Below are 26,105 nucleotides of genomic sequence, written 5' to 3' on the forward strand. Positions count from 1 at the left end.
CACTCCGCAGGGGGTCCGGTCTTTTGTCACTCTAATCAGCTGCTGTGATAGACAACACCTGTCCTGGCTACCTAGCTGTTGCCTAGCGGTGTTCCACAACGGCACTGTCTTGTTTTGCGCAGCAACAATCTTAACATTAAATAGGTCTAAAGAAATGTCCCCGCCATGTGTGAATCATTTAAGTATATCCATATAATAAGCGGGTTAACTTTCGGCGAGTCGGTCGCTTTGTGGAATAGCAGCACTTCAGAGAGAACAAGACCCCTCCGCTCCGCGTCGGGGTCTAAAGATTCTCTCTGTCGTGCTGCTATTCCACGGTAGCGACCTTCTCGCCGAACGTTAACCCTTACTTAACACTAGGGGGAATCTAGAGCTCTAAGCCCAGAGGCAGCAGCACAAGAGCCTTCACGAAGGCCAAAAGGTGTGCTTTTTTGTCCCGCCCTCTTCAAATCAAACCGTGATTGGTCAATTTCCCCATCACTCTCCAAACCAAAACACATAGCCAGAGCCAGCTTGGCCTTCGTGAAGTCCTGACCAATTCATGAGCCAGTTAATCTTGCTTCAATAGAGATAGACACTTCTGATTGGATAGTATGGTTCAGTACAGTAACCCTTTCATTGCTGATGTGAATTTGACAGTACACTTAACTTTGGAACATAGATTAGTGAAAATGACTGTAGTAATAAATGTATTGTATTAAATTAAATGAGACTGAGGAGGTTTTAATGTATTCATATATTATTTAATATATTTTTTGTTCTGAAATTTTAAGGCCTTCTCTGAAGGCGTAGAAGGCCCTGAGGGTTCCCCACTGAGATACGCCATTGGAGACACCTCCACTGCATGTGAGCCATAATTCCGTGCAAGTGACTACAAGGATAGGCCTAATCTGTAGGACTCAGGCAGGGCTGGCCCGAGGCATAAGCAAACTATTCAATGGCTTAGGGCCCTGCCACCAGCCCACCCTGGGCAGCAAAGTTCCAGGAAGAAATGAACTCTATACTATATTCCCTAGTCCTAAATTTCTTTCTGAGCCTCGATGGAAACAGGAGCCATTATGCTGTATATCGGGTTACACCTCAATGATGGTGGATACAACGTCCTTTTTCATGTACCACACTTAATTGTACAAACCCTACAATAAATGCAGAATATAACTAAAAGTAATAGTTTTGAAGTGAAACTAAGATATTCCTTTGTGATAAATGGCTTTCTGGGAAATTTTGCTCCAAGAAGTGCAGTGCATAATGGGCACATGATCTACAGACAGCCTGCCTACTGTATGTCCTTAGCTCCTAACCCTCACTTGTGCAAGTAAATGAAGCTTACAAAGCATCTGATGATGAGTAGGTGGTGGTAGGGGCCCCCAGATGAAATTTTGCTTAAGGCCCCATAAAGGCTTGGGCCGGCCCTGGACTCAGGACCCTAGTTATGAGTGAAGCCTAGAATAAATGAAGTATGGCGGGAGTTGTGTGGGGAACACCGTGGGTGTGTAAAGCACAAAAGATGTGCTTCCCAAGCAGGAAGGCAGAGTTGACTAACATCCTGTAGAAAGAGACTATAATATATAGAGACAACAGTTAGTGTGCTTTGACTTTATCAATGAGTCTGATTCTTTAGGTAGGCTCCTACCCAGTACCACTATTGTAGTACCCAGGTGGTCTGAGTTTGAAGCTGGATACGGCAATTCTCCCCCATATTTAGAAGAAGAATAAGCAGTAGTTAATACTCTATTTCCCCTCCTCTACCATAACTCCCTCTCTTCTACATTTAGATGTTCATCAGTGACATTGCTGTCCTACCTAACTTCAGATGAAATTTCTCTAGCATGCAGATCCTGATGCGCTCATCCATAAAGCATTATTACATTAATTTTGTTTGTCAAAATGTGTATAAATTATAAGATATCAGATACGTATAAGATATTTCCAATTTACTTTCAGAACATTTAGTTTTTGTCTTTGCTGGATAAAATATATGTGATGATGTGGTTACACAACCACACACAAACAAAACAATAATAACAAAGTCACCCAAAAAAGTACCCCTTTATCGAACAACGTTGCATTGAGGCAACGCAAAGACAAACAATCACAAAGGGAAACCCTTTTTAAAACCTGATAAGAGTCTTCTATACAGCCTTGTGCACATAAAAGTATTTTTTATGTCATGATTTTATCATGTTTAGTTACACTAATAATGCGAAAGATCTTGTGTCCTTCGCACCCCAAGAGGAAGTCCCGCCTTCAAATACTACAACATAGTGTCATCCAAACCACTCTAAATTGTTCTTTCATGTCTTTTCTAACATTCTGATTGGTTTTGATAATGTAAAGAGACACACACTGGACATGAGGCTTTAAAAAACATTGGGTTGCCAGAGGGCAATGTAGTGCAGTAGAGGGTTAGAAGATTATGGCTTGTCATAACTATGAGCACAAAACAAGTTATCACCACGTCAGTTATTGCATGTTGTCTTTACGTAACCCTTGGACAAAATAATGATAGATACAAGGTGGAATATCCAGTAATAGTGCGCCAACTATGGGTCAAAGGTCAATTTTGGTATCAATAGGCCTACATACTGTCAATTGTATCAATATGTCTTAACCAATAATCTTATAGCCGTGGTCTTTTTATTATAATGATTATTTATAATTATTCAATTGAGAAAATAGTAATTCCAATCTCTGCAGCAGTACAAGGGGCAACAGCAACTACTGTACGTCTACTACTGTGTGGGAACTCAAAGAAATTATCAGGATTATACAAAAAACTTGGAAGTCACTTCTCTCAGTTGCACAATTTGATCAGTTGAGTTATCTTTTCCTTTGTAGGGGAGTAGTACAATAGTTCTAACTAAGAATGTGTGGATGCGTGCGTGAAATGTTTGAATGTGAATATAGGGTTTGTGACTCTAATGTGTGCATCCATATGCTAGATTACAAGGCATGAAACACATTGCAAATGTGTAAACTTTCACGTAGCAGTTAATAAAGTCCATAATTAATACTGGCAAGGGATATGAAAGTTTCAAAGAGGGCATGGCGTTCCAAATGTTCAATGGCGCCCGCATAGGGAGCCATGATGACGCGCACAGAATATCCTGCATCACAGTCATATTTAAGTATTTTCTTCCATCTTGAGTCTAGATTGTAATGTACTGTATATGCAATGCATGTTGTTCTATAATTCAACCAATCAACTGTCATGTTTGGAGAAAAACATGGCTTGAAGTAAAGAAATGGTCCAAAACTTCATGGAAAATGTTGTTACAAAGCAATCTGTAAAATGTTATTACTGAACAGGAAGGAAAACTCTAAAACTCTGTTTCTACCCATAAATAAGCAAAAATTAATATAGCGCCCCTTGTGGTGGCTAAATGTGCAGGCTGACGCCTTGGCAACAGGCAGATTTGGATTCAGCACCCCCAAATTGATCAAGAAAACATGTTTTGAAGTTGCCAGTAAACGGTCACAACGAAACTCATTTTCTAGATGAGCTATGATTCTTGGCCCACTGCCTAAAGGTACCTGTGGCATTCTGGCAAAGTATACATTGTGGACTTTGAGAGATACTCATTTTGAAACGTATGTATGGTGTTGTATAGGCCTTATGGATACTTTTATAGGAATTAGTTGGTGTGCCCGGCACTTAGATGTTAGTGGTAGATTATCTCATATCTCCTCCCAGCCTGGTACTGTCACAGACTGAGCTGTGACGCTCACGCAGCCAATAGCGTTCAGGCAGCAATTAAGCCAGCATTTCCAACATGCTGCACTGACGCCGACTGTGTTTCACTTTTCACCCATGTATGTACTGTTTTCATTCCCCGGTTCATTGTCAGTCATTAACCACCTTCATTTGCCATAACTTTTACCTAGCATTGTAACATGGAGTGCAGGGAAAGGCCTACCGGCATTTCTTATGTTTCAATGATCCATTTTTACCGCGTTTCAAAATGCGTAGTTCATAGCGTTATACATTTCTCAATTCTCATCTGGTTAGCGATTTCTAAGGTTAAAGAATCACCACATTTGAAGTGAAGTTTATTTAGTTAAAAGATTGTAATGCAAAGATTTCTGATTCAGTGTAACTCAACTTGCCAGCAGCAGTCACTTCCTTGGTTAGAGAACAAGAGTGAATGTTCCACTGTGTCTAAATAGTGGGGTGGCTGAGGTTCAGCGGGGCAAACCATTTTTAACGGGGGAGTTTTAACAGGGATTGTTTGAAATGTATTTTATGAGGCTTAGAAAGAGTTTTGGCTAAAGAAAATGATTTTGGTTGTTTTTGTATTATGTATGCATTTCTTTGGTTTGTTATTTTGGGCTTCAAGTATTGTTCTTGAGTTGATTGATTTATGTGGTGAATGGGGTTACCTGAGGGGAGGGGCTGTTTTTGTTTTTGACTTAAATATGGTAAATAACAAATGGGAATCACCTTTGATATACTACTTTTGTCCATAGGACAGTAATTCGCCAATGAATGGTGATATTTGTGTTTTAAAAATCCACCTATTACACCATCTTCCTCTTTCACAAAGGTCAATACAGGAGCTATCTGGGGACATCAGAAATACTATTATTTTCAAAAGCAAGACCTCAAAATAGAAAAAGGTCACCTCATATTAATATTAATTTCAGCTTTGTGTTGAGTTGTTCAGAAAACTGCCAAACATGGAACTGTAAAGAACCTCCTTGGATGTGGAGGTAAGGGAAGTGGCAGTGGCAGTGCCCCCATTTATTAATCAATGACCCTGGAGAACATGCTATGCGCACCCAAATATGCCAGGAAAAGAGTTTCAAGGTTGACACCAAATATCTATTTATTTAAAAGGATCCTGTAGGGCTGGGGGGTAAGAGTCAATCAGTTCTTGGTCCATTACATGCAAGTCCAGGGTCACTATTTCGTCCAGGGAGGCCACGGGCTCTTCCGAGGGCGAGCGGGTGGGCGGACCTTCAGCGAGGGAGGGAGCGTCTTCACCCCTCCTCCTGTCTTCCATCAGAGCGGCAGATACATCTGCACCCGAGTCACGGCCTTCGGCCTCTCCGCCGTCACGCTTCCGCCCTGTCCATTTGCAGGCTGCCTTGTCCAGATCCTTAGGATCTTCTGTTCCTTTCTGTCTTGGTCAAGCTCCTGTGCTGGCTACCGGCTCACACCCATTCCCATCCTGCAGCAGCTTCCTAGCGTGGATGGCTTCTCTCTCTCTCAGTGTTCTCTCTCTCTCTCAGTGTTCTCTCTCTCTCTTAGTGTTCTCCCTTCACCTCTCGCAGTCTACTTCCTCTGCCGGTTCCCCCCATTCCGTCTTCTTCCTGTGAATAGAAACATTTCCCCCAACCAGTGTGGCCCAATCACGATTCCCCTTTTCCGCCCCAAACCTGTAATCATTTGTCTTAATCATCCCAGAGTTAAATGTGTCCAACCCAATGCATTTTCACTTATGTGTACATCCCCATTCTGCCACTAAAATGCGCCTTTAAGGAAACAAACAATACCATTTTTAGTTCCCTCCCTGACCAAACCTTGTCACCTCGTGACAGAAGAATATGTGATAGAAGTGTACGGAAGTTGATGCAAATAGTGAAAAAAACACCAGGGCTAACATATAGAGACCTGAACGTAAACTTTGAATCGTTTTGGGTAGTTTTTTTTCGATAAGCACCACATGTTAAACACTACACAAAGCAGTGCTTTTAGTGTATAGACCAAGACATACCCCCTTGCTCAACAAATGTCATAAAAGGGAACACCTGATGTTTGTATAAGAGAACACGGGCAAAGCACAGTCCTTTTAAGAATGTTTTATGGTCATATGAAGCAATAGTAGAGTTTTTTGGTAATGCACACAAACAGCTTATTTGCTTACTCAACAAAAAAGTCTTTAAGGAAAAGAACACCCTACCAAAAATCAAGCATGGTGTCCGATCCATAACATTATGTCACTGAAATACCAACAGAGAAGTGCAAGAAGCTTGTTGATGAATACAAACACGTGTGGAGGCTCTCATTGCTGTCTAAGGGTATGCAACCAAATATTAAGCCAATATTGTCAATGCCAATATTTCTCCACATGCCATTTTTCTTGTTTTTCTTTGAAATTACAAAATCCATTTGGAAAACAAAATATTTTCTACACTAGCCACTTGGGGCTCGAACCAACGACCTACCATTCTACGCACCTGTTTGAGCATGGGAGGCACAGCATGATAATGCTGAGCTAAAGTTGCAGACGATAGCTCAGCGCTACTAATACTGTAGGAGTTTTCGGGAGGGAGGTTTACTAACATTCTACGTCAAACTCTGCTAGTTGGCATCCGTTACATTAATATAAACCAAGTATCACCCCAATAGTAATTGCTGTATTGTAAGGTGTCTGCTAATGCTGCATAACTTTTGGGTGATATTTGTATGTTCAGGCATAAAATATGGTAACAAACCCATGTCCCCACTAGGATAGCCAGGATCTCAAAAAGGGCAAACAAATTGTGTGGTCAGTACAAGTGAATGTTGAAATCGGCAAGAATTTTCCTTCAATATATAATATATCATTGTGATGTTGATGTTGTTTTAGATGTGTCATTGTGTTGTTGTATGAAATTGAGAGATGAGCTGTTCAATGTGTGTAACCTTGAGCTAAACATGCTTGAAATTATGGGTTCAGGCAGAGACATTCACTTAAAATAATCAATTGAAACGAGGCCAGAGTTGCTTGTTGCATTTTCATTTATTCTACATCACTACTAGCCTGATTATCATCAACTTTCAAATTTCTTGAAGACTTTGTCTGACCAAGAACATACAATTAACATTTCCCAAATGGCATGGTTGACCCACCTCCCTTGGTTTGCTACTGGTTGTTTGCTTCCCGACAAAGTGGGAGGAGTTCCCGAATTTTTCCGGAGCTCAGAAACAATATTTGTATTGCTCCTGGCCTGACTAGAAGCAACGCTGAAGGTGTTGCGTCACTAGGAGGGTGTGGCCTGGCTACATCACTACAGAAACCTCAGAGGCCAGAACACAAGGATCTAGGAGATCTTCAGGAAGATCTTCACTCCTCAACTTGTCCTTTCTGTAATGGAAATGCAGAATATCGTTATATGTATTACTAATAGATGTAACTTCCATGTGTACCATACCTTTACTGAATGTTACAGCTAATTTGCAGGGGTTGCATCCTTTAAAGTAGCCTTCAAATATCATGTCTATGAGGCCCTGTGCCACTGTGTATAAGATTTTAGGGCTTAGTTTTGCAGTTTGTCAAAGAATGTAGCTCTTTGTGGATGCAGACGTTCAAAGCAGATTAGCTCAAGTATTTTCGGCAAGTATGTTTGAACCATGGCAAAAATTCAATGACCTGATTATACTATAAACAAGCTTGCAACCAGGTAAATTAATGGATTAACAACTTTTGAAGGTCACATGGACAGACAGTACATTAAAGTTCACTTCACGAAGGTGATGCCGAAATAACCAGATTTCCTAAACCTACAGCATATATTACATGTTTACTAAATATCCAATATACTGTATGTGGAAAGTGCCCTGATTATTTAAGATTTATTTAAGTGGAAAATAAAGCATCGTATCGAAGGATTATTCAGAATGACCTTGCCACCAGCATCACGGCTCTTGGGTATTGAGTTTTACTTGAAAAATGGTTGCTTCTCTTACCTTGCCACCTGAGTCACGGCTTTTGGCTCTAATCTTGTTGACCTGAGACTCAGCTATGTCAGCTCTCTCCTCAGCTTCATCCAGCTCATGCTGCAGCTTGCGGAACTTGGTCAAGGTGCCATTGGCCTGCTCCTCCTGAAAAAGACAATCAATGACATACTGTAGCTGAAATTCTTCTTACAATATAGATTGCTGATATGGTTGCCATTGCTACATAATTGATGACTTACAGCCTCCTCTGCTGTTCTCTTGTAGGATTTGACCTTCAGCTGCAGCTTGTCAACCAGATCCTGAAGACGATGCAGATTCTTCTTGTCCTCCTCAGTCTACAGATAAAAAGGTTGGTCAAATCTTATGGAACCTAAGTAAATGCAATGATATAGAAAGACAAGCAAATGTCCTCATAATTAGGGGTAGAGTGGTGGTCTTTAGTACCTGGTAGGTGAGCTCCTTGATGCGACGCTCATATTTACGGATCCCTTTAACAGAGTCACCTGCCCTACGTTGCTCCATCTCCACTTCAGATTCTAGCTCCCTCACCTGTGTAGAAATGTTTACAGACCAGAATAAGATGACGATTGACTTTTTGGCTAAGCGCTGCCCCGATATTTAGTTATTCTTTTCAGACAGATTATATATATGAAATATTTTGTAGGGCTTTTTTGCCTTTCATTTGTGACAGGACAGTTGAGCAGAGACAGGAAATGAGTGGGGAGAGAGAGACGGGGAAGGATCGGAAAATGACCCGGGTCGCCGGCGCAGCAACCCAATGCCCCACTGTCAGGACACGGCAGGGCCTCTTTTCAGACAGATATGATATGCCTTTGATTATTGGCCACATTTCAGAGAGTAGTGGACAGAAAGGATTATTGTTTGCAGTTGAAAATCATAACTAGTAGTGTCAGAAATTGGTTAATACAGGGTGAAGGCATCTCATTGAAAGACAGTTTGACACACAGACACACAAGCACAAATGCCATCGTAACTTTTATGGACATAGTGGTATGATTATGAATTGTGTTTGTGTACTTTGGGAGTATCAACATAGGAGGGTGGGGTGCTGTATAAACTAGAGATGTACAGGATCCAAGATCCGGTTCCGGATCCAGCGGGATGATAGGGTTTTTCAGACTATCCGGATCCGGCAGGATCTTAAGCAGTGGATCCGGTGTCCGGCAGTTCAACATGATCTCCAAAAATTCTGTGCTCCTGGACACGGATGTTAAGGACACAAAATCCGTGTCCAGGAGCACGGATTTTGCCAAAATTCCGTTCTCCTGGACACGGAATTATTTTCCGTGATGGACACACAGAAGTGCTCTCTCTATACTCCCACAACTCTATGTTTCCACAGTCTCGTGTTTTCTCAGGATTTTTCTCATTTCAAATATTTTGTCTCTAAAAAACATTTCTTACTGACAGGTTAGGGTTAGGGATTGTTTTGGTCTGGGCACAGCTAGTTTTCTTTCATTCATTGAGTTTGATAGCCTAGCAACCAACTGGAAAAGGTATTTCTCCAAAATATTTCTTTAATGAAAGGTTAAGGTTAGGGAATGTTTTTGTCATTGCACAACTGAAATTGCTAGAGCATTATTTTGTTTAGGATTAGCATTTGGTATGTATTTTCTAATGATAGAGTTAACACAGTGCTGTGGTAATAGCCTATAGAAAGCACTTCCGTGTGCCCATCACGGAAAGCAATTCTGTGTCCAGGAGCACAGAAAACTATTCTGTGTCCAGGAGCACGGAATTTTGTCAAAATCCGTGCTCCTGGACACAAATTTCGTGTCCTTAACATCCGTGTCCAGGTGCACAAATTTTTTGGAGATCAGGCTGGGCAGTTACCTAAAAATTAGGATCTGGGGCATCTCTACTTTCTACATAGCCAACACTTTTCAGTCAGTCTTTCACAACCCCAATCACTGCATGGAGTGAAAGCCCTTTGGAAGAAGCCGTTGAAGGCAGTGTGGCAGTAAGCCAATGAGTCTTAAAAATAGTTTGCGCCAAAGTAATAAAAAGGGCAGACGTGTGGGAGTTGGCTATGTGTTTCAAATCTTTCGTAGGATCCGGTATCCGGTTCCGGATCCGGCAGGATCTTAAGCAGAGGATCCAGTATCCGGCAGGATCCTAAAAATCAGGATCCGGTGCATCTCTAGTATAAATAAATGTTGTTTTACTCCTTGACATTTACCTGCCAGCGAGGTCGTTCACATTGTTTGAATCCACACTCGGCACTTTTCATTGTGGGCTTCGGAAATGGAGAGAATCTCCTTACGGAGCCTCCAAACTTGTTGGGTGTCTATTATTGGATTTACAAATCCATTCTTCTCTTTGGAGAAGGTAGTTTGCAGTGACTGACTTAGCATAGTAATAATTTCCCTGATTGGTCAGTTGAAGATGTTGATGATGATTCTGGCTTCCGAAAGGTCCATTCAAATACATTGAAATACCATACAGCAATAAACTCAATGCAGTACTCACCCTTGACTCCAACTTCTGAATCTGCTTCTTGCCACCCTTCATGGCGATTTGCTCAGCTTCATCCAGGCGATGCTGCAGGTCTTTGATGGTTTGCTCCATATTCTTCTTCATTCGCTCCAGGTGAGCACTGGTGTCCTGCTCCTTCTTCAGCTCCTCTGCCATCATAGCAGCATCAGTGATGGCCTTCTTGGCTTTCTCCTCAGCATTCCTGGACTCTCCCACAGCCTCCTCCACCTCATTCTGCAGCTGGTTTGTATCACCCTCCAGCTTCTTCTTCTGATTCAAAAGGCTGGTGTTCTGTGTGAGAAGTAACATTGATCATTATTTTCTTCTTCTTTTTCTTCTTATTTCTCTATATACTATTTCAGAGCTATGATGACTGAGTATTAAATTATAGTTAGTTTTATACCTGAGAGTGGAGCAGCTGCACTCTCTCGCTGACATCAAGCAGCTCCTGTTCAGCCAGTTTCCGGCCTCTCTCAGTCTGCTCCACCAAGGATCTCAGCTCATCCAGTTCAGCCTGCAGCAGATTGTTGCGTCTGTCCACAATCGCAATGTTCTCTTTGAGATCATCGTTAGCACGCTGGGATTCATCCAGGTGCAGTTGAGAATCCTGTAAAGAATGCCGGTACACAGATAAATTTGAAATATAACTCAGACTTAAAATGCATTCTTTAAAGTTCTAATGTCTTATTGTTATGAACCTTCAGATGCCCATGGAGACCCTTGAGTTGCTTCTGAGCCTCAGCTGCCTGCCTGTTGGCTTGGCTAAGCTGGATCTCCATCTCATTGAGGTCTCCCTCCATCTTCTTTTTCACTCTGAGAGCCTCATTCCTGCTGCGAGTCTCAGACTCCAGGGAGCTCTGCAGGGTGTCCACCACTCTCGCTTGGTTCCTCTTTGCCTGCTCCATCTCCTCATCCTTCTCAGCAAGCTTACGTTCAATGTCAGCTTTGACTTGATTGAACTCCAGCTGAGCTCTAAGGATCTTCCCCTCCTCATGTTCTAGGGAGCCCTATTGAAATGAAGGGGTAGAATTGTTACATTGCAACATTTTTTCATTGACTTAACATCCTGGGATCTAGAGTTATAATAAAAGTACAGTGGTTGTCTGATTTAAACTTGTATGTATGTACAGTACCTCTGCTTCCTCCAAAGCAGTCTGCATCTCAGCCTTTTCTTGCTCAAGGGTCTTTCTGGACTTCTCAAGTTCATGGATGTTCTTTCCAGTCTCACCAAGTTGCTCAGTGAGATCAGAAATCTCCTCTGCAGAGAGAAAATAATTGCTTGATGGACTGTAAGGGTGGGAATGTGAAGACAAAAAATATTAAATAATGTGAATTTTGAGAGACCTTGCAAGTTTTTGTTCTCCCTCTTCATAGTCTCCAAGTGATCCAAAGATTCTTCATATGAGTTCTTCAGTTTAAAGAGCTCAGTGCCAAGAGATCTGGCCTCTTTCTGGGAGCCCTCCAACTCAGTTTGGGACTCCTCGAACTTCTGCTTCCACTCAGAGAGGACCTGGGTTAGAATAGGTTTGTTAGTTTATGCCCAGTGAATTCAAATTTAAATATAAAAAATAAATGATACATGATCACATACAATTAAAAAAAAATCTGAACCTTATCAAAGTTTCTTTGCTTCTTGTCCAGGGCAGTTGCAGCAGCATTGGATCTCTCTACATCTACCATGAGATCTTCAATCTCATTCTGGAGTCTATGCTTAGTTTTCTCCAGCGAGGAACATTTGGCATTGACAGCTTCCACAGCTTCCTCTGCATCTTGCAGACGCTGAGCCAGCTTCTTCCTGGATAGCAGAGAATCAGAGTCTTGTGTCAATCAGAATCAAGAACCACTTAATACTTCTGTCTGTAACATAATTTAGGTTTGGGGGACTCTTACTTGGAGTCTTCCAACTCCTCAGTCCTCTGGATGGCATCAGTCTCGTACTTGGTTCTCCACTGAGCTACTTCAGAGTTAGCCTTCGAGAGACTGCGCTGCAGCTCAGCCTTGGCCTCCTGCTCCTCCTCATATTGCTCTCTTAGGAGGTCAGAGTCATGGCGAGCAGACTGCACTGCATGGGCTAGGGCATTTTTAGCCTGAGAGATAATTATGATCGTATGCAACATGTTAATAGAATCATCACAAGTGCCATTGAATTTATAACAAAGAAAAACACATTTGATCAAACCTTGACTTCCTCCTCCAGTTGTCTCTTAAGGTCTTCAATCTGCTGGGTGTATGACTGCTTGCCTCTAGTTAGCTGAGATACAAGAGAGTCTTTCTCCTCCATCTGCCGAGCCAGCTCACCTTTTTGAGAAAATTATTAAGTTTGTCACTTTCAATATTTAGGAGTAAAGAGTCATCAAAATACGGCATCTTCTGACTACATATTCAGTAGAAAGAATGTACCATTTTCAGTTTGAAGCTTAGCTTTTTGCATGGTGAAGTCATTGATGCTGCGTTGGCCTTCTTCAAACTTGGTTCTGTATTCAGTCATCTGATCCTCCAAAGTCCTGCACATCTTCTCCAAGTTTGCCTTGAATAGTCATAGTAGTAGTAGAACATTATAATTTTATTTGTTTCGAATCTTTGGGAAAGTTGGTGACCGTTAGGCAACTACCCTGACCACATTCATGATTCGTGTTATGGAGGATCTGAATTTTGATTGTGTGCTGACATTATAAATACTGTAGTGTACTGCATGTTGATAAATGGGAATCATAATTCTGTTTCATACAGTGGTCTAATTGTTACTAACTTATTTAAAGTTTTTGCTTTTTACCTTGGCCTTAGCAACTTGCTCCATGTTGGAGACAACGTCATCCAGCTCCAGGCGGAGTTCACTTTTCTCCTTCTCGAGCTTCTGTTTCACTCTCTGAAGGTTATCAATCTGCTCACCAAGGTCAGCTACGCTATCTGCATGCTTCTTCCTCAGTGTGGAAGCAGTTGCCTCATGTTGCAGAGTTGACTCTTCAAGGTCTCTGCGCAGCTTCTGGAACTCAGCCTCCCTCTTCTTGTTCATTTCAAGCTGGGCTGCAGTGGCACCTCCAGCCTCCTCCAGCCTCTCGCTGATCTCCTCCAGCTCTCTGGCCAGGTCAGCTCGCTGCTTCTCCACTTTGGCTCGGGCAGCTCGCTCAGCTTCCAGCTCTTCCTCAAGCTCCTCAATGCGGGCCTAAGCAAGAGATATCATCCTGTAACTTTTCTGAAACTTAGAAAGACTTATTTTACAACTTAAAGAGTTATTTTTTTAGTTATTGTTTCCTAACCTGAAGCTCCTTCAGTTTCTTCTGGAGCTGGGATGCCATGGCTTGCTCATCTTCAATCTTGCTATTAAGCTGACTGATCTCAAAGTCTTTCCTATTGTGTATGAAACAATATTAATAATTAAAGATGAACGCATCATCAACCTTTACTCTTAAATGATCTGTTTTAAACTTACTTTTTGAGCCTTTCTTCCATTTGCTGTTTGTCATTCTCTAGATCCATTACATTCTCCTGGGCCAACTTTAAGTCACCCTCAAGCTTTCTCTTAGCTCTCTCAAGGTCCATCCTTAGTTTCTTCTCCTGTTCCAAGGATCCTTCAAGCTTTTATGAGAGAAAGGAATTATGTAAATATCCCAATTCACCAAATTCACTGAATACTCAGTCAACCTTTAATATTTTGAATACTAATACCACATTGTTTTGGTTGCTTACATCATCAACTTGCTGCTCCAGTTTGGTTTTGGCCTTGGTCAGAGTGTTGACCTTGTCCTCCTCACTCTGAAGGTCATCCAGCGTTTGCTGGTGAGCCTCTTGAAGAGCTTTCTTCTCCTTGGTCAGCTTGGCAATGATTTCATCAAGAGCTGCCATCTCCTCAGTCAGGTTTTTAACCTAAAAGGAACATCCCATAATGATGTTATTATTTAGGCAAGGCAAGGCGTTTTTATTTCTAAAGCGCATTTCATACACAGAGTAATTCAATATGCTGTACACAGTGATAAAAACCATGCAAAAAAACCCTGAAAAACAAGAGAGAAAAGAGAAGAAAACAAAAGCATAAAAGCGTAAAAACAATAGCAACATAAGGTGTGCGGTAAAAGATAATACAAGCACAAGGCAGGGTAGATTAAAACAAGATGAAAGGCGCAAAGAAGGCGCAAAGAATACAATAAAGAATAAAAGGTAAAATAACAAAAAACATTAAATATTTAAATCAAGCCATCTTAAAAAAGCTTTACCTTTAGTTAAGTTTTAAAACTTGTATTGTTGGGGCACTTTTAACATCATCGGGAAACTGGTTCCAGAGCCTTGCAGCATAAAAACTAAAAGCAGCCTCCCACGCTTTGTTTTGATTCTAGGTAAAACCAGGAGGTTATGTTCAAAAGACCTAGCGTGCCTAGCCAGTGTGTATAGTAGAAACATATCCCTAAGGTAGCTGGGCCCCAACCCGTTTAAATACTTGAACACACGTAGTGCCTTAAAATCAATTCGATAGCTCACCGGGAGCCAGTGCAGGGACCTTAAAATCGGTGTGATGTTGTCAAATTTTTTTGCTCTTGTAAGGAGCCTTGCAGCTGCGTTCTAGATAGGTTGGAGAAATGTAATAGTTTTCATGGGGAGGCCTGTAAAAAGGCTCTTGGAGTAGTCAATCTTACTTGAGATGAAAGCATGCACTAGTCTTTCCATATCCTGCATAGACATACGACCCCTAATCTTAGAAATGTTTTTGAGATGATAAAATGCTGACTTAGCAGTGGCTTTCACATGACTGAAATTTAGTTCAGTATCAATAATGTTGCCAAGGTTTTTGACAGTATCCTTTGCTTTAAGCCCTTTAGTTTCCAGCATAATGGCAATCTTTCCCCTTTCCTTCTTTGATCCAAATACAATTAACTTTTGTCCTTGTTCAATTGGAGAACATTTTCAGACATCTAGTTGTTTATTTGGTCAACACAGTCATGAAGCGATAGAAGGGGGCATAGTCATTAGGTGACAAGGCCAGGTAGATTTGTGTGTCATCCGCATAGCTATGCTAATTAACAGAGTATCTGTTAATAATTTGCCCTAGAGGCAGCATATAAAGGTTAAAAAGCAGTGGCCCTAAAATGGACCCCTGGGGGTACCCCACAGTTCAAGTACATCAGTGATCAGGTATGGCTACCTATTGTGACAGAGAAACATCTTTGTTTCAGGTAGGACTTTAACCACTCAATAACTGCCCCTGATATACCCACAGCACTGGGCTCAAGTCGATGCAGCAGTATGTCGTGATTGACTGTGTCAAATGCCACGCTAAGATCCAAAAGCACCAAGACTGATGAATTGGCAGCATTAGCGTTAATGTGAATGTCATTTAAAACTTTAGGGCTGTTTCAGTGCTATGGTTAGCGCGAAAGCCTGATTGAAACTGATCAAGGTTGCTATTACATGACAGAAAGGCACTTAATTGGCTAAATAATAATTTCTCCATTATTTTGCCTATGAATGGTAGATATGGATCTGTAATTATTGAGGACGGAGGCATCAAGGTTATTATTTTTCAAAAGGAGTTTAATAACTGCTTTCTTCAGGACTGAGGGGAAAATTCCAGTCTGTAGAGAGTTATTGGTAATGTGAAGTACCTCATCTGATTTAAGATGGAGAATAGATTTGAAAAAAGTAGTAGGAAGGATATCTAGAACAGACAAAAAGGAACTGAGACTTTGTACAATTTTCTTGAGAGTGTCAGAGTCAAATAAAACTTGCATTCCAGTACAGGAAGTAGACCTCAGTGAAAATTATCTGTGTATTAGTATGACATAAACTTGTTCTGACCTTGTTCTCAGTAGCATGCTTCTCCTTTTCCACTTTAGCTAATGTGAGCTCCAAGTCATCAATGTCTTTCTTGAGCTCAGAGCACTCATCCTCTAACTTCCTCTTCTTAGCAGTCAGCTCTGCATTCATTTCCTCCTCATCTTCAAGTCTCTCAGTCAACTCTTTGGCTTTGGCCTCAAGTTGAATCTTGTTCTTGATCAAACCCTCACACCGCTCCTCAGCATCACAGAGACTGTCTTGTTCCTGTAATAATAAGTGGTATTTCATTAACAAAATCTGAAGAAGATGCTAGAGAAGATTGCCTTTACAAATGTACAGCGGGGTGTGAGGTACCTTGCATAAATGATAGCCCTACTTACTGTTTGAACTTGAAGCTGTAGGTCATTCTTCTCTTGGAGAACTGAAACCATTTTCTCCTCAAGCTCTTTTCTCCGGGCTTCAGATTTAGCATAGGCCTCCTTCAGTTTAATGAATTCTTCCTTCATGTTGGCCATCTCCTTCTCAGCCTCAGCTGATTGCAGCAGGGGCTTGATCTTGAAGTACATCTTCATCCAGGGCCAATTCTTGACACTCATGAATGCACGCACGTTCCATTGAATAATAAGTAGGGAATCTCTGAAATTATTTAAGACAAAGTGGACATTAGAGTGTAAAGGTAAAATAATGCCTCTTAAATTCATATGCCATTTGCCATGTCTAGTGAGTCAAATATTTGGCCAATTCCTGACCAATATGAATGCGCACACGTTCCACTGGATTACCAGCAGTGTACCTTGGCAACATACATAAATGCACTTAATAAGTATTCATGTCAGCAATATTTGTACATGTTTTTCTTTTTTCAATTCTGCTTAGCAAATTTTCTCACCTGCGTTGCACAATTTTCTGGAACTCAATCCTAGCAAGTTCTCCACGTGCCCTAGCCTGAATACCAGTGATGATGAGAGCAAGACGATCGTCTCTCATCTCTTCAAGAACTCCCAGCAGACCAGCCTTGAAGAACACCTGACACATATCAAACATGGAACAGATTACAATCTCTTGTGACCCTCAGCCCTCAAAAGATGTGCGTAACATGCACAGTTTGTTTCAGAGAGCAAATCAACTGTTCAACATGTCAGCAAGAATCTTAATTTACCTTAGTATGTCCCAGCTTGTACTGTTCATGGTCTATGTCCAAGGTGCCCAGCAGTTTTTCTGCAGCCTTGTGGTTATCCATGAACTGTCCCTCTGGGACAGCATTTGGGTTGAGGATACGGTATCTAAAATTCATCAGAAATAATAGTATTTTAATGGTGTTTTTTTTCTTTGATAATGGGGGCTAACTAATTTAACATTTATCCCACCTCTGTTTAAAATCTCCATACTGGATCCTGTTGGGGAAGCCCTTTCTGCAGATTCTGATGCCTTCCAGCACACCGTTACAGCGCAGCTGGTGCATGACCAATGGATTCTCCATGGCCCCAGGAGTCTTGGACTCGTTGGGGATGAGGCAGCGCACAAAGTGGGGGTGAGTTGACCTCAGATTGGTCATCAGCTTGTTCAGGTTCTCCTGTTTTAGAATACTTATTTAGCATTTAGGTATGGATTTGTGTGGATTTGTGTACAAGTGGCTACTATGAGTAGTGTGCTTTGAAACAAATACTAACTCTGTGCAGGGCTGACACAGTCTGGAAAGAAGATCCTTTCTTCTTCTTACCACCACCTTCCTTACTTTCTGCAGCTGTGAAAGTAGTGCAGATCATAGGGTGACAAGCTTGGCACTATTTAAGACTATTTAGACTATTAAATGGACATCTTATTTGTCTTATATGGACAGCTTATTTATGTAACTGTAAATATTCAAAGCGGCTGACCCCTTCATCATTTCACTTCATGTAAAATGTATGTGACAAATAAGAATCACTTGACTTGACTTAATGGAGAAATAACTTACCAGCATCAGCCCCAGCATATCCAGCAAACAGGGCAGTCAAAAGCTTAACAGTTGACTTTTGGAAGAGCCCAACCACAGTCTCATTGAGGGGGTCCTTGTTCTTCACCAGCCAGTTGCCAATGTTGTAGTCAACAGTGCCAGCATAGTGAACCAGGGAGAAATGAGCCTCTGGTCTCCCCTTGACAATCCTTGGCTTCTGGAAGCAGGCATTTTTGCCCAAGTGGTTGTCATAAAGCTTGGATTTAAATGTGGCATCACTGGCCTTGGGGAACATGCACTCCTCTTCAAGGATGGACATGATACCCATGGGCTAAAAGACAAAAACAAAACATTTTACTCCCTATGGCCTGCAACTTAATTAACTCCTTTGTGCAGACCAAGTTTTAATCTGTTACACAACACTCTCTGTGACGCCATAGCAATGTTGTTATGATGTAGTTGAGCTTTTTCAGTGAATGGGCCACCTGTGAACCCATCTACACATAGGGGTTACAAATTCAAGAAATCAAGTGCTTACTTTTTCAATGAGTTCAATGCAGGCAGCCAAATCCATGCCAAAGTCAATGAACACCCAATCAATCCCCTCCTTCTTGTATTCCTCTTGCTCCAACACAAACATGTGGTGATTGAAGAACTGCTGCAGCTTCTCATTAGTGAAGTTGATGCACAGTTGCTCAAAGGTGTTGAACTGAAAGAAGTTAAAGAGTCATCTTCATCTTTATTACGCTTGTGTTGCAGGGTACAGCAATGTTTGTTTGTTTTTTTAATTAATTTCATCATCAAAACTTACATCAAAGATCTCAAATCCAGCAATATCCAGCACACCAATGAAGTACTGACGAGGTTGTTTGGTGTCCAATTGTTGGTTGATTCTCACCACCATCCACAAGAACATCTTTTCATACACTGACTTGGACAGTGCACCAATAGAGTAGTACACCTAAGATAATAATTGAAGACATGAATAACTATAGTAAATAAAAAAAAAACATGACCATATAGCCTACTGTATGTATTCCATTACAATATTCCATATAAAACTACCCTTAAATTAATTTGCGGGTGATCTCTTCAGGTAAAACAAAACCTTTGTGGTGTTAAATTAACTTTTGGTAAACATGCAGCATTCTACCTGCTGGACACTTTGTCCCTTGGTGACCCACTCGTTTCCTACTTTGACCCTTGGGTGGCACAACGCCTTGATGAGGTCAGCAGAGTTCAGGCCCATGAGGTATGAATATTTGTCAATATCTGGAAAGAGTGAAGATGTTCCATTTATTTCTCAAATGATTTACAGTAATATTAAGACATAATCTATAACACAAGTTATTACTGTGAAGGTGTCATCTTTGAATTTAGAATTTGTACCTTCAGTTCCATCAGCCTCTGCCTGCTCCTCTCTCTGCTTCTGCTTGAACTTTGTGTTGCCAAAATGCATAATGGCACCAGTCAGCTTGTAAATGCCGTTCTTCTCCTCTTGGGTGAAGCCCAGCACATCAAAAGCATCCTGTAAGCAATCATACACATGCTTATCACTCAAATTACACAAACGTAGACATCAAAACTTGAGAAAGCTTGGCAAATCTGTGGTATAAGCTCAGTATACTGACATCAGTTGCTTGCAGTTCATCCCCATCATCAATAGATGTTACTTGAATCTCTCCTTGGGAGATGAAGGAGTAATCATAGGGGTTGTTTGTGATCAGCAGCATCTCTTTAAAAAAGACCACAGTAGAAGAAATGTCAGTGGAATTAAGCAATATGACACGTGGGAGGGGTTTTGGTAATGGATATCATCCCCAGTGGTTGTGGTTGCGGCCATAGGCATTGGCAGTGGTATGAAGCCAAGGGCTGAGTACATGTACACTGCCCATGTCTGTTTCAACACAATAGTGTGGTTGGCCCAGTGATGAGGTCACAGGGAATGGATTTATTGAGAGATTTGTTCAAATAAAAATATAACAAAGATGGCAACAATAATAACATAGGTCATACCTAGCAGTTCTGGTTTCCTCTGAGAGAGGATCTGGTAGAAGATGTGATAATCTCTCTCAGCCTTGAGCTGATAAGTGACACGAGACTTCTCTAGCAGATCTGTAAAATGAGAAAAATGTAAACAAACCCCAAGGGTTTGCAAGATGTACCAAACATTTGAGAGAAAAAATAGGTAATATACGATTTCTATTTTGGGTGAGGCACTTACATGTTTCAATGTCAGCAGAGGCAAGTTTGCCACTAGCAGCGAAGTGGATTCTGATGAATTTACCCTGTGAAACACAAAAGTAAATATCCCTTACTTCAATATAATTTCCACCCAGCATAACTGATGACAAGCTCCAGCACATCTGGGAGATCAGAGGTGCAATTTAACATTTGGGTCTTATCTGAGGTAATCACACATGTTAAGGTAAATATTTGAGCATAGTAATGTACAAGTTTCAATATTTGCTGAGGACAGCTTGCCACTGACTCCAAAGTTGATCCGGATGAATTTACCCTAGCATGAACAGATCACTCATATAAATGAAAACAAATGTAAAGAAGTGCGAGTGTTGAGATGAAATCAAATTGAAAGTCATCAGATGGCTTACGAATCGGGATGAATTGTCATTCCTGATGGTCTTTGCATTACCAAAAGCCTCCAGGGCAGGGTTGCACTGGATGATTTGATCCTCCAGGGTACCCTAGATGACAGAAACAAGTTATTTAGAGGACCTATTATAGGCACAGTGAATATGGCACACACCAAGACTTATCTGTACAATAGGCAAAAAAAAGAAAAAAGGTGTTTATGCAAGGTTTTTCAGATGCAATTTATGTATCATCTAACTTGGGTGTTTAACAGTTGCATATTCATGCATATTAAAGAACTTAATTTACCTTTTTCTCATCCTCCTTGCTCTTCTTTCCAGGGGCTGCTGCAATGCTGGCAAAGTACTGGATCACTCTTTTGGTGTTAACAGTCTTTCCAGCACCAGATTCTCCACTAAGAGTCAAAATTGACATGTTGAATTTTCTTCACTAAGAAGTCTGTTAAGATGAATGACTTAACATTCAATGTGAACTATAAAGCATCATCATACTGTATGTGTTTAAACAGTACTCACGTGATGAGGACAGACTGGTTCTCTCTGTCTGTAAGCAAAACGTACAGAATTTTAATAAAATAAGTATTGATTTCTAAGTAAAAAGAGAATTCAACCTGGAGCTGAGGTGTTGTAAAACTAATCCAAAGTGGTGCTCTTGGGGTAGGGAAATCCACAATAAACAAAGCAAAAGGCCCAAGGCAGGCACTCCAGAGTATATACACAGGAAGAAGTGAATTTTTTTAAAAAGCCTTTATTAGAAGAGGCTCCTGAATGCCAACATGTTTCGACCACAAATGGTCTTCATCAGGGCAAAACGTTTTGGCATTTTTAGTGCCACTTCTAATAACAGTAATTACAAATATTCCCATCTTCCTGTGGATATACTCTGAAGTGCGTTGGACCTATTTCTTTGTTTATCAATAATTGTTAAATACTGTTTTTTATGTTCACTTTAAATCTTATTTTCAACGCAAAGTTTTACCTGACAGCATGTATTGGTAAGCATTGTCAGAAATGGAGAAGATGTGAGGAGGAGCTTCAGTCCTCTTCTTGCCTCTGTAGGCTGTAACAACTTCCTGATTGTATACTGGCAACCACTTGTAGGGATTGACAGTGACACAGAACAACCCAGAGTAAGTCTGTAAAGACATGTTAAGACAGATTCATTATGAGCAATTTTAGTAAGTTCAACATTCGAGTACAGTAAGTCATCTTTGTCAGTTATTTTGATCAGTATGTCAAACTGTCTTCCAATTTTGATTTTTCTACCCACGTAGATCATCCAGGCTGCATAACGCTCTTTGAGGTTAAACAGCACAGCAGGCTCATGCAGGAAGGTGAACATCGCCATGTCCTCAATTTTATCGAACTTTGGCGGGTTCTGTTGGTGGACATCAACCTCCTTCACGGTGACAGTCTGCAAGAAAATTAATACGCATTGAAATTACTGTTCTTTTTCATCTCTGAGATTTTTTTTTCTGTCCATCCAAGAACTTGGATTCAAATGTCTGTGTAATCTAGTCCAAATATCCAATGTCTGTGTATTATAGTGTAGGCAAGTCCAAAAAAAAGGAATGAGATTTTAAAGTAAATACTGAAGGGACGGAAGCATGGCATACACACAAGTAACTGAGCTGAGCAATGTTCAACCCAGACTGTTATGATGACCGAAATGTTGAGCGGCGGAGTCGAGGGTTGACGTACTTAGTGAGGGCTCAACAAAACTTTGATTTTAAAGACAGAGATGTTAGTGCAATACCTTTCCAAACACAGTTTCAGTTTCTGCTAGGGCACTTAGTTTTATTGTATGAACTTTTATTGTTACTCGGATTCAGCAGATACCTCAGTTCTAAAAAAGCGACACACTTACAGGTACACTAAAATGCATTTCTTACCTTTCCATGCTCAGTTTCAACACAGACTCTGTCCCCCTCTCTGGCTTGGACCATCCCCTTCACATACTCAACCTCAGGGTCCGCCACAAAGCAGGCCCTCTTGATGTCAAAGGGGCGAGTCTGGGCCTCCAAACGCTCCATATCTGACTTCCTCAGAAACGGAGCCGCCGGCCCAAACTCAGCCATCAGTGCATCCCCCATGGTTTAACCTTATCCTAATTCAACCATCGGGAAAAAAGAAATCTCCTACATGAAAGCATCCCCCATAGTCAATCACCTACATTTTGTCATTGAAAATTTTGAAATAATAATTTATTTAAGACTGTAGAACGGACTGTCAAACAGACCCGCTGCCCCAAACTTCACCATTAATGCGTACCCCATAGTTCAGACTTAGAAAACCAAGGAAAGTCACAATGGTAGGACAGACATTTTACATGACAGATATTTTACCTGAAGTCATTGTGTAGGCACTGATTAATTTTTGCACAGGTCCTGAAGTATGAAAATAATCTAACACAAGTAGCCTATTACCAAACAATTAAGAGATTATAGTTGTGTGTCATGACACCTTGACAATATTAAGGTCATTACAAGGGATTTACCAGGTGCTTGAATGTAGGCTAAGGTTAGTATATACTGTATATTGTGAAAATTGGGCTTGGTATAAAATTCTCTTAAGAAAAATGTGCACATATTGTATGTAGAAGTCCCTCTAATTCAACTCTTGCCTTGATTTAAGAAAAGGTAACAACATTTACCTCTCACAACAAATACAAATGCCTAGCCTGGACAGATTTGGATTTGTAGTATATTAAGCATGTGAATCTCACCTCGTTTCAGTCAACCTTCAAATGTACAATGTTGATTTGATGCTACTTCTGGAAGTGAATAGAGAAGATACAGTGGCAAGATCAAACACATGCAGTAGTATTCTCAGCTCTGTGTTGAGTAGTCCAACAATGTTCTTTCCCCACTGCAATATGCACAAATTGTGTCTGTTTCTCTGGTCCCTGATAGCCTGGGAAATCCCATGCTGCTTTGCACAATCATTTCGATCTGAAAGACAGCATCAAATCTATCCTTCAGTGAGGGTTCCTGATCATGATCTCCAATTATAGAGCAGGGAGGCGTGGAAAGGCGATGAGTGCAGTTTGTTTGAATCAAGGAGGTAGTGTAAGACCTGGAGAGTGAATAAGTCCCGCCCCCAGTCATTTCAATGGGAAATGCTAGGCTAGTGAATTCAGCCAAAATTGAGTTTCATGGAGCTCATTTCCGGGACCAGTTTACTCAGCCAACTACGTGTCATGTTACTGACTGTTTCTGGTTGACCAGAAAGCTATATGGAAGACGGGCATAGGATGCATGGAGGTATTATAAGGTGCCCAACCACAGACCTATAGAGGTCTGATTGCCCAACGCTAAACTCGCGCACCCACCAATCATCTTGAGCGAAGTGGTGTCGGAAATGAGCATATTTGTGAAAATGGCGACGAGGAAGTGCCTTGCTAATCGGCGAAGCTCACCAGCCAAATCCTGACCCCCTTGTTTGAATAGATACTACTGACACGATTGGCTATGGGCTACGTATGCCAAATGATACCCATTCGTGATGCTCAATAAACAGCTGTTGTCAGTCGTAAACCACACACCCCCTACGGGATTTACAGTACACAGGTCTACAGACCTTATCTCACTTGTGATTAGGTCTGGTGATAACCAGGCAAGGTCCCTGATGAGATGCAGTACCACCATGTGGTAGATATCTGAACGGTGTTTGATACTTTTGTCAACCAGCCTGCCCATAATGACATTCAATATTAAATGAATTACATAAACTGCCATCTGTCTGTCTGTCTCTCTATGTATAGTTTGTCTTGATTTACAGTTTTACTTTATTATTTTCCTTAATTATTCTAGCCTTCTTCCACTTGTCTATTTTCCTACCTATTTGTCAGCTACCTGCCTGGTAGACCCTCAGTAGCATGTAGATGTCAGCTTACCTCTGGGTTGGTCTATGCTGTGTCCACCACCACGACTAAAAGCCACAAATGATTTGCTTCTTTTATAGGGGAGAGTTGATCCCAATATGGAGGTGAGCATCAAGTCAGCCCCGCTCTCCCCATATTTCATAAAAGGAAAAACTCTGAATGGCTCCCATCCAGACATATATGGAATTTGATATGGTGATTGACACAGACGGGAGCAAGTTTATGTGCAAATGCAGGTGGGGGAGAGGACAGCAGGACAGGGCATCAGCATCAACACCTGAACCCAAGACCATATCTAGGAGTTAGCTATTGTCAGATGGAACACACAGCCTGTGCACTATTTTAAAATCCTTCTTGACATTCCCATAGCCAAGAACAAAATGCTGACCTTGTGTTCAATACATATGCTCAATGAATCTCTACTGGCACACAAACGTCAAATGACAAATATATATATAAGTACAAATAACCATATATATCTACTTTTGTAAATGACAATTGATGGTTAAATAAAACTATATCTTAATTATTTTCCTGCAAACCTTTGTCATTGTCAATGAAAAATGCATGGTCACCTTGCTGACAATAAGACTAGGGAGAGAAACACTACATGTTATGTGCCCTTTAACAGTTAGCAAATTTAACAAGGTCCAAAAGATAGCTACAGCTATCAACTTTAGTAGACCAAAGCAAGGTCAGAGCATGGGGCCCCTGATGTATTGTCACCCTGTTGTTCACATCTCCCTCGAGTCATGGCCCTTCACAGCATCTCAGTGGCACCACATTGTTTCCTTGAGGACAAAGATAACTCTGTGAAATTCAGCTCAGGTTCTTTCGTGAGCGACTGTACTCATATTGATGCACTTGACACGACACCTTCACACCCTCCTGGGAGTCTGTACAGCAGCTGCCCTCTCATCACCACAGCTGTTGCTTTAATATTCAAACACAGACTGTATGCCATTGTTACTCACAATTACAAGAAATTTCACATTTAAAGTTAACAATAGTTATTAATAGTTAAAAGTTAACAAGTGAGCAATTAGTTTACTAGTGGATGACATTGGCAACATTTTTTTGAGTGATATTGGCTCAAGTCCACATTGAACCATTGAACCACACCAACCAATGCAGAAACCTAGCCAACCTTCGGCCACTACAATCAAACACAACTTCAATCACCTCCTTCTCTGTTGGTCTCTGGAACTGCCAGTCAGCTGTCAACAGAGCTGACTTCATCTCTGCCTATGCTAGTAGTCTCTCTGTTGACCTGCTGGCACTAACAGAAACCTGGTTGAAACCTGAGAACACTGCCACGCCAGCAGCACTCTCATCTAACCACTCCTTTTCACACACCATCATGATGTGTATGTAGGTACTCTAATAACTCTAACCCTTCTTTGCATCTTCACTTGTTCTGTATTGCTGTGCACTTTGTGCTAGTGTTGTCTATGGTAGTGATGGATATGATTATGTCCTCGTTTGTAAGTCGCTTTGGTCATAAAGCGTCTGCCAAATGCAATGTAATGTAATTAAGTTAAAACGTGCTTCATCCAGACATGAAAAACGCCTGTCATTCCAGTGAAAACATTACGTTTACTCAGAATCCGCCCGCTGACCTGCCTAATTTTGTGGATCTAGTGACACTTGTTAAGCGGTTTGCAGAAAAAATGTCAAAAAGGTGTTGACCCCAAAGGCCCATAAGCTCTTGCACTCAGAAGTGACTTAGAAGGGGGGTGGGGGGTGGGA

At 41.2% G+C, this 26,105-nt stretch overlaps 1 protein-coding gene across 1 annotated transcript; it reads right to left on the minus strand.

Annotated features, from left to right (window-relative positions):
• Positions 1 to 6,706: 6,706 nt before the first annotated feature.
• LOC134455895 (myosin-7-like) lies at positions 6,707 to 24,410 on the minus strand. The gene is made up of 39 exons (XM_063207251.1): positions 24,369 to 24,410; positions 23,199 to 23,246; positions 22,366 to 22,580; positions 21,744 to 21,887; positions 21,453 to 21,609; positions 20,990 to 21,017; positions 20,763 to 20,868; positions 20,474 to 20,566; positions 20,086 to 20,149; positions 19,878 to 19,976; positions 19,493 to 19,596; positions 19,251 to 19,389; positions 19,015 to 19,133; positions 18,673 to 18,822; positions 18,400 to 18,570; positions 17,883 to 18,192; positions 17,596 to 17,669; positions 17,293 to 17,498; positions 17,085 to 17,208; positions 16,815 to 16,951; positions 16,306 to 16,561; positions 15,947 to 16,189; positions 13,847 to 14,023; positions 13,590 to 13,735; positions 13,417 to 13,507; positions 12,933 to 13,322; positions 12,560 to 12,686; positions 12,339 to 12,457; positions 12,050 to 12,246; positions 11,771 to 11,954; positions 11,504 to 11,669; positions 11,293 to 11,417; positions 10,858 to 11,166; positions 10,563 to 10,766; positions 10,154 to 10,450; positions 8,108 to 8,212; positions 7,903 to 7,998; positions 7,673 to 7,807; positions 6,707 to 7,070 (listed from the first exon to the last, which is right to left on the minus strand). The coding sequence occupies exons 3-39, from the start codon at positions 22,564 to 22,566 to the stop codon at positions 7,050 to 7,052; spliced, it is 5,814 nt and encodes a 1,937-aa protein (XP_063063321.1). The 5' UTR covers positions 22,567 to 22,580; positions 23,199 to 23,246; positions 24,369 to 24,410; the 3' UTR covers positions 6,707 to 7,049.
• Between the last annotated feature and the right edge of the window lie 1,695 nt (positions 24,411 to 26,105).

Source organism: Engraulis encrasicolus, chromosome 9 (assembly GCF_034702125.1).
Source record: "Engraulis encrasicolus isolate BLACKSEA-1 chromosome 9, IST_EnEncr_1.0, whole genome shotgun sequence".
NCBI classification, from domain to species: domain Eukaryota; kingdom Metazoa; phylum Chordata; class Actinopteri; order Clupeiformes; family Engraulidae; genus Engraulis; species Engraulis encrasicolus.